Raw genomic sequence first — 12,588 nt, forward strand, 5'->3', positions numbered from 1 at the left:
ATTCTAACCATGCTATTTGATACAGTTTGTTTAAGTCACTAATGTGAGGGAAAGGGCAGTTATTTTTAGATTTTAACTTAATCTTCTAAAGTAATTTCTCAAGCACATTTGATGTGTTAATTAAATTATCTTAAATTAGACAGAACATGACCCTAAGAAATAAATGTGTGTATCATTATGTGGCACAAACTTTTCCTAACACGGGAATGTACGTGTTCCAATCTACCCAGGGCAGATTTCAACACCAGCAAAATTTCTGATGGCAACAGATAAAGACACCCAGCAACTACACCAATCCGTTGCAAATATGACAGGATACCACACAGACACTACTGGACTACATGAACTTGAGATACTGACAAGCTTTCTTCACACAGTCCAGGACTGCCACTGTGTTGAGGAGACATTGTGGAGCTGACTGCTCTCGCACACATTTGCTGTTCTCTCTCTTTCTCCTCTGCATCTTCCAGACTTCTCTGAACTATGAGTCTAGATACACACAAACACATACATACACACACATCAGGTTGAATTGCATAATATATCTATGTTGTTTGTTGGTAACTATTCAGTATTGGAATAAATCTACTATTATCCCCCGGCAGCACACATATTGCATGGGGGATAATATTGCACACATATTGCAAGGGAAGAGTGGACAGTGGACAGGAAGTGCAGACACACTGACAGTAAATATTTCTTTAACATCCTATCATTCTATGATATCATTCTATCATGTATTGTTGTTGCCATAACAAAATATATCATGATCTATTCACACAATGTTGAGTGTAGCTGGCTCTGAAAAAGATGTGAAACGTAACTCCAATCAACACTGGTGTTGCAAATGCCTGATATGTCAGAAACAATATGACAAGGTAGTAGCATTGTTTGATAAATGCATATACCAAACATCTCAGATGTTTCAGAGTTTTCTGGGAGCAAATAATCTTGCAAAGCTAGCAGGATTTGTACTGGCTGAGTTTACCCCCAGCTTTATACAAACACCAAGATACTGAGCGGAGTCTGTTTAGAACACATAGGAGAGACAACAGGCTAATTCATACAGCCTCTTCTGTTCTCTGATATCAAACTATCAAAAAAAGATGAAAATGATTAAAGCACTATACAAATCCCAGAAACAAAACACTACTGCTTAATGTAAAATTGACAGATAGATTTATAGGGATTTATAGATGGATGTTGATCAAACTCAGTGAAAAAGAATGTTTAATACATTTACACAAAAAGTCCAGATGAACTGAATTTCAGTCTCATGCCATATGTGTTTTATATTGAAGGAAAATAAACAAAACTAAATCAAATTCCTGAATCAGATCTGACTGACATTCACTAGTATAGAAGATTACATAAATGGGAGCACTACAAGCTGGCATATTGTTTATGTCACGTTAATCATCCCTCTAGCATTTATAGACAACAGTATCAGCCAAATAAACAGAGCCATTCCAGTATGGAATCAGTGTTTCAAATAAAGTCATGACAAGGCAAACTTTTCCTGCAATTCTAATGGTGCTCACAATCAGTCTTTGGTTTCCATAGATTCCACTACAAAAATAGTGTTGCAAACCTATCAGCTATGAATCTGTTAATTGATATATATCATATATTTACATCAATGTAAGAAACAAAAAGCCTCAGATTTTATAGGAAAAGTTATTTTAAAAAAAGTATTGTTGTCGCTGGTTAAACTTTTTGTTGCTGCTGTGGAATGGAATTTCCATTTGCTACATAATGTTGGGTTTTCACTTTAAAATAGTCCACTACTGAACTGGACATAGCTAACTAAAACTAGGCAGGTTGAAGAGGAATGAATTCATTTGTAGTGAACATGTTTCACACACTTCCTAGGATTGTGACCTTTTGCACACAAAAACATAATTTGGCATTTATGACACTATGTGTTCTAAATTTGAAGTACTATGACAAACATTTAGCTGCCTGATTCAGCTCTATGCCCTGGGGCAATGTCAAATGATCATTAGACAAAGTTCAGTGAAGTCAGGCAGTAACATATCTAATGATGTCATGATGTAAACAACCAATCTCATTCCAGATTGTTGCATTTGCTCCTTGAGAATGAATCATCCAGCTTATCTGCCCAAGATTTTACTCATCACTTCGGATAACAGAATACAGAAAATTAGACTGACATACAGACAAACAAATGAATCCAAGATTACAAAATAGATATACAATGAATTCTAAGAATATTGGTCAACATCTAACATCTTTTGTTATATTTTTTTCATAGATTGCCAAACACACATACATGCTCACCTTTGGAGGTCTTGCAAGCCCTGTCTGCTAGAGTGTCGTCTTAATATGGACATGTTTCTCATGTGTTCATCCATATGCCTCTCAACACATCATCAACAACAGTCTCTGTGTTTAAAGAGAACTGCTGGGTGTGAGCTATAACTGTGTGTGTTTTTATTTAAAGAGGTATAGAGAAGTCTCTTCCTCTGCATTCTCTAGGGGTTCAGCCCTTCTCCCTCTCTCTCAGGATCTCCCCATTTTTCATAGCTTCCCTCCTCGTCACAGCTGTCCTCCAATCAGCAGACTGGAGCAGCAGTCACATGTTTGGGACAAGGAAACACACACACAAACTAAACACTTTTAAAAATAAAGCATTTTATTTACTTGACCATCTTTTCTACATAACACAATATCCAACAATGTCATTCAGTTTTCATACATTTGAACCCAGCAAATCCAGAATATTACTTGCAAGATTTCACTATTCCCACACTTAAGGAAATATATCCTAAACAATAATATAAGAATATATAAAATCCTGTTATATAAAATATATAGATTATTGGCTTTTTTTACCTGGCTTGGCTTTTTTACTAGATGTTTTGATTCTTCTTTGGTAAATAAACATTTACTATTGTTTTACATCTGCAAGCATTTGGGATGTTTGCCAAATGTTACAATAATTGAATTGTCAAACGTGAAGACATAATGAAATGTTCGCGCTATGCATTATGCTTTAATCTTTCTGGGTAAAGTATTAATAATGTTTTCACGAGGCCCACAATTTGTACACCCCTGCCCTGTGGAGGCTGCTGGTTTTTACAAAGCATTGGCTACTGAGCAACTGAGCAAGTGAAGCCTGTGCAAACATTGTGCAAACAATGGGGGAGCAAACATTTACTTCAGAGGTGCTTTAACCTGCTTGTAGGAGCCAAAGCTATAAGGCACATGGGTTGTGACACAGCTGAGTTCCCTTCTGAGTTCCCTTCTGAGTGATGAGCCAACCGGTTATTGATTACTGACATCACACATTACATTGTTACAAACTAAAATACTGCCCAATCATTATGAATCTTCACTTTTTGTTGTTCCTTTGTGTGTGTGTGTGTGTGTGTGTGTGTGTGTGTGTGTGTGTGTGTGTGTGTGTGTGTTTGTGTACACATTTAATGACAAAACAAGCATCACCATGTAACTCCGTTAATCAAGAAAGTGAAAACTAACCCATCACAGAAATGAACTAATCTAAGGTGTCAATTATCTGAAAAGTACATTGTACATTTTGATAAATACCAGTGTTTAAGCAACACAAAGCAATAATAAAAGGCCTAGTCTTCCAGCGCCAAGCAATTGCATGTTCTGCCCTATGCACGTGTTCATCATTTTTTTTCACACAAGCCAATTTAATCCAACCACTTCCTAGATTCTTATTTTACTGTCATTTTTTAAACTAGCAAAATGTCTCTTAATGGAGGTGTAAGTAGGGGGTAAGTAGAGCGAGTAGCAGCACAACCGTACACACCTTTGTTGCCGCCATTCAACAATAAATTTAATGCACCTTTGGCCAGAATCGCAGCACAGAGTCTGACCCTATATTTTGCTGCATCCTTACCAGGCCTGCTGTTGAGAAGCATCCCCACAGGATGTTGCTGCCACCACCATGCTTCACAGTGGGGGTAGTGTGTTGTGGTGATGTGCAGTGTTTGGTGCCTGCCAAACATAGCGTCAAGTGTGATGGCCAAAAAGATTCATTTTGTTTTCATTTTGTTCACCAAAGAACCTACAGTTCAACTTGCCTTTGGGCAAACTGTTGATCTTTATTGTCTTTGCAACTCTCCCATAAAGTTTTGACTGGTAATGAACACCCACAACAGTTGCTATATGCAGATAAGCTCCCTCTCTGGTTTCCTTCATGTATGGTCATTCAGTTTGTGAGGAGGGCCTGCTCTAGGCAGATTTACATATGTGCCATATTCCTTTCATTTCATAATGATGGGTTTAGCTAAACTCCAGGGAATGTTCAATAATTTTTTATCCTATAACTATAACTATAACTATAAATATCCTATATCCTAGAACTATTTACAGTGAATATGATGTGACATTTATTATAGATGTGGCTCAAATATCTGCACCACTGCAATTCTGTCAGAAAATGCACCACTTCTCACCACAAGTTGTTGCAATTACAATTTATGTTGTTTGCATTGGAACAGCACAAAAAAGCAGAGAAAAAAAGTTAAATCTGATAAATATGTCAGAAATCGGATTGGAGCTGACATGAGTCAACTTTTCTCCATTTAAACTGAAAGAACATCTATATTGCCAGTACCTATTACTTGCCACCCATGCATATTAAAGAATCACATGGATAAACTTCACTTATTTCTTACAATTTTGAAAAGGTACCAATAATTCTATTCAGACAAAGGAAACAAACTGTTTGCTTATTATTACCAAAGCATGGAATTCAGACGTGGTGCATTTTCTGAAAGAAGTGCCAATGTTTTTGGCCATGACTATATGGTTGAACACACAATGGGCCTAATATCTAACTTAATTTAACAATACTGCATTTTATTTTGCTCTCTCTCACTCTCTTTCACACACATGCACACACACACACTTTCTTTGGCACCCTCTAGTGATGGATATTATTACTACAACTCTAACACCTTCCCTGTTTTCTTCCAGCCTACTCAAATATTTTTGTGAAAACAATTTTAATTTATTTTTTTTTTTTAAGTATACTGACTCCATGTAATAAACATACATATTTTTTAATATTTTTATGTGGAGCTAGACATGCAAACATTTAACATAACATGTAAGCTTTACAACAGTGAAAATAAACATTATAACGTCATCATGACATTTGTTACTGGTACCCTTTAAAATAGCCATCCCAGATGGGTGGTCAGGCCCTCTAAATTTAGGGTGCTAGAATTTGCCTTGAGTTTTGCAGCCTTGTCAGCACCAGCCAAACTTAGGAAGTGAATGCGTTGTTGCTCCAGCACAATCTCCTTGAAGTAATTTAAGAATAGCAGTGTGAAGGACAAGGACAACATAAGGAGGAATGGAGGAATGACCATAGAAGGAGGATCAAGGAAAACTGCCACCTATATGTCACAGCACAAAAGCACACCATGATTGACTATAAACATAGTGTTTTGATGTAAAACACTAGCCAATACAGGCTACAGACAATATTGGGGATATAAGTGGATTTAGTGCAATCTGAATCGGAATGTGTGTGAGTGGGCCCTGAATTATGTAAAAATTAGCTTTTTTGGTAGGTGGACACTGATACAGTGCACACTAATGTTACTGTTGAACCAAACGTAAACATGTCTGTTCTTAATTTAGTGGGTAAGAAGGACTTCCTGTATTTTCATCCGACTTGCAGTGAAACTCCCAAAACTTTTTTTTTCTCTGAAGTGTTGAGCAAGTCGCAGAAAAACATGTTAAGTAACCTTGAGCCCATAATGCAAACTGTATTTATCAAATGTGTTTGCTGTGATTAAAAATGTTGTTTAATGTATTTCAGTGTTGGAAATGTATTTTGGAAAGAATGAACAATTGTTTATTCATCAACTGTTCTTAAGAAGAATTATTTCCTAAAATCCACTAATGCAGTTTTTATTTTTATTTAATTCACCATATCAAGGACAGGGAGATTCATTATTAGAAGAGCATAGCTGCGAAAATCAGGAGTCTGAGAAAGACTTTGCCTTTGTCAGTAAAAGAAATCTTTTTTTTTTGAAAAACAAATCTTAAAAAATATTGGTAAATGAGGCCCTGAGGTTTTCAGATAGATTTTACTTATGAATGTGTGTTACTGTCATAGCATCCACTTGTCACCAGAGCCTGACAAAACCAACAAGAAATTATCTCCATTCACATACATTGTAAAGTGTGTAAATTGTATAGTGTAAACCAAAACACCTTAAAGGTGACTCTTGAATAACTGTCCAAACTCTGAAAAGTTCTAGTTTTGTTTAATAGCTCCACACATTTTGGAATTCTGTTCTGTGGAGCAGTGATACAAAACTGGAACTTTTAGGCCTATGGATCAGCGGTATGTCTGGAGGTGGAAAAATTAAGTATACACTTTACATACAATAGAACACCCTGCCCACAGTGAAGCATGGTGATGCTCTGGGCCGATTTGCTTCCTCTGGCACTGGAAACCCGCAGTGTGTGCAGGGCAAGATGGATACAATCAAATATCAGAAAATTGTAAGAGAAAACATGATGCCTTTATTGAAGAAGCTGTAGCTTGGAAGATTCTGGAGTGGTCGTCACTGTCACCTGACTAAGATTCCTTAGGAACCCTGACAGAAGCTGATGTCTGGCTATGCATGATATTTGCAACAGGAAAAGGGTGCAATACTAAGTATTAAAGACGTTATGAAAAGGTTCAACAAATCTGAAACTGCAGTCGTCATTAAACATGGCACTTTCTGCAGATTGTGGTGTGGTTACCACATTAAATAATTTACTGACAATTATTTAGGATATAGTATACTTTACTAGATTTGGTACATTTGGTAGTGCTATATGCTTTATTAAAAAAAAAACGTGCCACACCACAATAAATGTGTATCATTTAAAATCATCCATTTTAATTATCAGTGTAAAAAAAGAAAAAAAGAGTCACACAACAGGGTAAACAAATAAATAATTTAATGCAAAATAATCTTTTAAATTTATGCCTCTGTCTCAAACATCTTCTTCCTGCCACCCATGCCAGCCTTATCTTCAATGTTTTTACGCCAGTCACCCACAGATTCTTTCTCCTAGGAATAAAACAGAAAAGTTAAACATTTCTGTCTTTCTTTCATCGTTTCTCTCTCATTCTCTTCTGGGTCTCTGTAGTCTACCATTTCACAAAGTCATTTAGATAACACTCATAATCACATGTCCTTCAAGTACTAAATGTGAAATCCAACAGCATCTCAAAGCTCTTCTGAATGCTGCAGGATACATTTGAAGCACTTCATTTTTAAAGGTCTCATACACAAAATTGGTCACAGCCTACAAGCCTACAAGAAATAAAATTTCAAGCACTTCTGTGTTGGAACTTTTATCATTTGTATTTGGTTGCTTTCCAATATGTTATAGGGAAGATGATGTTCAAAAGCAACCAAATGCAAATGATGAATATCTACCCACCTCCTCCTTCGTCTCCTTCTTGACTTGTTTCAGGTTGGCTCTCAGGTCCATTGACACCTTGTGTTTGGAGCCAAGCAGAGCCTGCAGCATGGCGTCAGCTGACATGCGCACTTTCTTCAGAACTGGCTTCTTAAACTTGCCCTTCAGATCTTGCACTTTCATCTTCAGGTCATCAATCTGTGAGGAGTGTAATTCCAGTAGAGATGCTGAGATACTTAAAAAAGGTCTCTTTTAACAATGTGTTGAACTGTTATTATTGTTATTATTATCATACCTCTTTATTGGATTTGGCCACTTTGCTCTCCATGTCATATCTCTGCTCATCCACAATATCAATTTGTTGTTGTAACTTCTTGCAAAAATCCTGACAAAAACACACACAGTGTCACTGTCTCTCAGGTTTACTTTTCAGCACAAAAATAAAAGAAACAATAATTATTACACATCTGTTTATATATTTTGGCAAATTGCTTTTTTTAATTCATTTCAAATGTTATCAACTGTGTATATTGTAGCTAACCAAACAGAAAACAACATTTTCACAGTTTTACACATACACAGTTACAATATCAACAAATTTCAATTTTTTAAAAGAATAAAATAAAAATAAAACATTTAACTTTTTAATTAATGATCAATGTGGCCTGTGTAAATCACCTTTTGGAGTCAAGATTTAGTAACACCCCTTTTGTAGAAATCACAGCTTGCAAATGCTTTTTAAAGCAGCTAAATGTCTTTCAGTTCTTATACTTGGAATTTTTTAATCACTCTTCTTTGCAGAATTTTGAGTCTTCTTGCATGCACAGCTTGCTTTAAATACTAGTCACAAATTTTCTATGGTGTTTAGGTCAGGGGACTGTAAGAGCCATTTCAAAAGCTTCAGTCTGTGCCGCTTCGGGTGGCCGCTGGTGGTTTTGATGTATAGTCTGGATGATTATCCTGTTGTAAAAGGCATCTTTTCAGATTTAGCCTTTTAACTTTTTTTTTTTAATAACATCGAGGATGTGATGGCATTTAATTTCTCTTATCTCCACCTGGGCAATACTACCAATATATGTTGTGATAGCGGTAACACAATCCCAAAGCATGATAGATCCACCCCCATGCTTTCCTTTTCAAAACATACATTTGCAGATTGTGACCATTTTTTGATTGATTGTGACCATCCTAATGTGCTCCAGCATACTTCAAACAAGGCCGCAGTAAAGGTGTCCTTTTTATGATTTCTTTATGATGTTTCATGATTTCATGGAACAGTGTACCATCTCGAGAAATCATATACAAAACGTGTGTGTGTTTGTGTGTACCTGCAATTCCTGCATTGTTCCAGGCAGCGAGAGAGAAGGGCAGTTCTCCTCCATGTATCTCTGCTTCTCTTGCTCTGCCTCTGCAGCCTCGGCCTCCAGAAGCCCCTGAGCGATCTGAAGCATCAAGCTCTACAGCATAGTCACACAAACAATAAATGATTAAAAAATACATGTAGTAAATACCAAACACAGTAGAGATTCCTAACCCAAATTCAATGTTTCTACAGTGTTACGATGCAGACCTTCAGATGGTGCCGACGGCTGGATGTCATCTTCTTCCTGTTTGGAAAGCACAGTATAATTTAGCTGATCATTTACAATGTTCTAAATAATACTTATCATAAATAAATCAATAAGTAATTTTTTTATTTTTGTGCAACTGTAATTCGTAAATGAGTGATGAGATAAAGTGTGTTAAGTGCTGTGAAACAGTCAATACTCACTCAGACATTTTGGCCTCTTCTTTGTGCCACACTTAAATGAAAAAAAAAACCAAAACTAAAATCCAGTGAGAAAGAGAGAGAGAGAGAGAGAGAGAGAGAGAGAGAGAGAGATGTGGGATTATGTTTAGAGTTTTACATTTCATTTCATCTTATACATTACATAACTTGATTATGTGGGATGTGCTATGATACACTTAAAATAACAAATAAAAAACATTAAAAAAACAGTAAACATCTACAACAAAAAGGGTGACATATAAAAGTATAGTAAAAATCGAAACCAAGCAAAGACATAAGTTATATATATATGTGTGTGTGTGTGTGTGTGTGTGTGTGTGAGACCACAACAGCTGAGTGCATTTCTGCTTCCTCAGGAATTTCCTCAGCTGCTCTGAGACATAGTGAACAGCTTAAAATTACCCTGTCAACTCTCTTGGATTTCTCTCTCTCACACATATAGAGATAACAGAACTTTGTATTTGTTAGCTTCCTTTTGCCATTATTATATTTTATACTTTATTACTTTGGCAATGTTTGTCAATTTGCAGTTTACAGTATCACTGTCAACATTTACAATGTTTGTAAATGAACTTTGAGGAAAAATTAAGAAAAAATATATCAATGCTGTTTTGCCATTTTCCACTTTTTGACATAATGTGAATCTGGCAGTTGTTTTTTACATTGTGTCAACATTCCATAGACAAATAGAAATGCTCAAAAATGAGCTAGAATATAGTCTATTTACATTGACTTTCATTGGAAGTTAAAGTTTTTCTCCTACTACTGTAAAAATTTTGAAGATGTGCGGTTTCAGTGTGAAAATGATGGTCTCAAAAGCTGTTTATTTTCAAGGTTAAAAACAACAACACTAGAATAGCTGCAAACAAGCAAATAAACATACATTCTTTCCTCCATTACAAGCATTATTTCAAACCTCTGCAGCCTCAGAAGAAAAACTAAAATGACACCTAAAGGTTGTCAGCAATGTCCAATTCCACAACCAAAATCTGTAATAGCTTGTCAATCTGGTTATTCATTAAGCTTTACTTCAGGAATCAACCCACAAGTCTTGCTCTGTGCTACAGTCATTAGAACTCATTACGTAATGGGATAAGATTACTCAGCTTTCAGCGAGAAGATCCGTCGTACATGTGTGTGTGTGTGTGTGCCTGTCTATTTGTTAAAACAGGAAACACAAGAGCTACTAAACATCTCTGAGGGATAAGACATCATAACGTAGAGAATCTCACCTTTCAGCAGAGAGAGAGAGAGAAAGAGATGCGTAGAGGGGATCACATGAAAGAAAGCACGTGGCTCTAAGCCAGAGGGAACAGAACCATTAAGGCAGTTTATATAGTCATCTCAGGGGGCTCAAGCAGACAATTCTGTTCTCTTTAAGGAAGGAGATTGCTCCTTAAACCAATCAACAACATGTTCCTCAAATATCCCACACCCTCCCAGAGTCAGCTCACACATGCACATTTCTCTTTGTACCTTGGAATCTTGGGTGGTGGGGGCACGGGTGACAGCTGAAAACGAGCTGTCTTTACAAAAACAGACAAGCTGTCTGTGAGAAGCTGTTTAGGGCTGGCATTACTCCAAACATATGGGTAGTATACTTAAAAAACTTCTTTTTTAGTTAACATATTTTAAGGATTTTTATATGTGTCATTAACTGAGTCATTTCTACATTCACTAACTAAACATCTTCAGCCAGGACAGTTCTTAGGATTGAAAAAGTAAAATTATCAAACTGGAGCTGGGGGGAGGGGGGAGTTTGAGGGGTGTAACATGAGCAGAAATGAGGGCAGAAAGCAGAGAGTGGAGCACAATCTCTCCTAAATCTCAAATGAGCAACAAATCTGTCTAAAGCCATAGTCTAAGATTTCAAAACAACAATGTGCCCCAGTTTGAACAGCCTAAAACAGAAGGATTGGGGGCATGTCCTTAAATAGTTCTCAGAAAGCTAGAATGAACAGTAAATGGCCCAAATGACCACACTTAGTTGGATTAAAAAAAAAATCTCTACTTTTTTACTTTCTGCTTTTCATGTAGGATAATTATTTGCAATATGGCATATTTAGCAGAGTTAAATGTATGTAGTGCATGGTAGGTGAATTGGCTATGCTAAATTTCCCCCTGGGCATGGGTGTGAATGGTTATGTGTTACCCTGCGACCAGTGCCCTATGCAGGGGATATTCCTGCATTCCTATATATTCTGGGTAGGCTCTGGACCTGCTGTGATCCTGGTCAGGAAGAAGCAGATAGGAAGATGGGTAGAATAGAGTTACTTTCATTTCATAACCTATTTGTCATTATATGCTGTAGTCTGTAGCTCAGCACTGTACCCTTTGATAGTATATGATTTTATATCATTTTCATGTTTTCATCCATCAAACATAACTACAAGGCAGCATGCATCATACAAATACATACCTCACACCTCAGTATCACTGCTAGACTGAGAACAGTCCATCAACCAAAAATCTCAACAAACAAACATACAATGAGAGGGGTAAGGACTGGCATGGCACCCAAAAAATATAGAATAAACATAAAAAAGACTGGAAAAGATACTCAAACAGAGAGCTACACACAGAAGGTTTAGATAACTCAGTACTTGAGAGAGCAGTACCCAGATTACCAGCTTTGTCTGAGCAACATGCACACAACATAAACCCTCTGCACTGGACTGTCGCCCCAGCATTACTGAGTGGCACCTCTCTGCTGCCCTCTGTTGGCGGATCAGGGGACTAGCAAGCAGACCCCTCACACATTGAAACGACTAAAAGCAGTAGGACGAAAACATCAACATCAGTTTACCACAAATCTCTATGTTGATAAATCCTGCAATTTTTTATGCAATTGTAAAACTAAATACATGACTAAAAAAAGAACTTGCTCCTAATATTCCAAAGATGAATTTAGGTGTGACAGTTCATAAGGAGAGATCAGGCCATACATGGCAACATAATATTTCAATAAAAAATAAATAGAGGTAAACAATTTTGAAGGATGAAAGAGTGTTTGCATGGCATGGGCCACACGATAAGAACACTGACTACACAGGACTGCTACAAGACTAAATCTGCTGGTGTATGCTTTGTATAATGTGCTGTAGCTACACACACAAAGACATCATGATTTGTTTTTTATTACAGTTGCTATTTCTGGAACAGTTCTTGTTCTAAATATGCATTACCATTCAAAAGTTTAGAACCAACAAATCAATGTGTCTTAAGATATCCCATGTGGGTGCACATAACTGTATAGAATAATATAATGCTTACGATGTGCACCTTCACTGGTTTCAAATAATCAGTATATGGTTCTAATAAATCTAACATCGAGAACAAAGTTATAATACATTTCTCCAGAATGTCTC

The 12,588-nt window shown here is 36.7% G+C and overlaps 1 protein-coding gene across 1 annotated transcript; it reads right to left on the minus strand.

The window, feature by feature from the left end:
- Positions 1 to 6,946: 6,946 nt before the first annotated feature.
- LOC140547965 (troponin I, fast skeletal muscle-like) lies at positions 6,947 to 10,644 on the minus strand. Its single transcript, XM_072671288.1, has 7 exons — positions 10,453 to 10,644; positions 9,203 to 9,257; positions 9,002 to 9,038; positions 8,760 to 8,888; positions 7,727 to 7,816; positions 7,453 to 7,629; positions 6,947 to 7,076 (listed from the first exon to the last, which is right to left on the minus strand). Exons 2-7 carry the CDS (start codon positions 9,208 to 9,210, stop codon positions 6,987 to 6,989), a joined length of 531 nt encoding a protein of 176 aa, XP_072527389.1. The 5' UTR covers positions 9,211 to 9,257; positions 10,453 to 10,644; the 3' UTR covers positions 6,947 to 6,986.
- Positions 10,645 to 12,588: the final 1,944 nt, after the last annotated feature.

Source organism: Salminus brasiliensis, chromosome 25 (assembly GCF_030463535.1).
Source record: "Salminus brasiliensis chromosome 25, fSalBra1.hap2, whole genome shotgun sequence".
Classification (NCBI taxonomy): domain Eukaryota; kingdom Metazoa; phylum Chordata; class Actinopteri; order Characiformes; family Bryconidae; genus Salminus; species Salminus brasiliensis.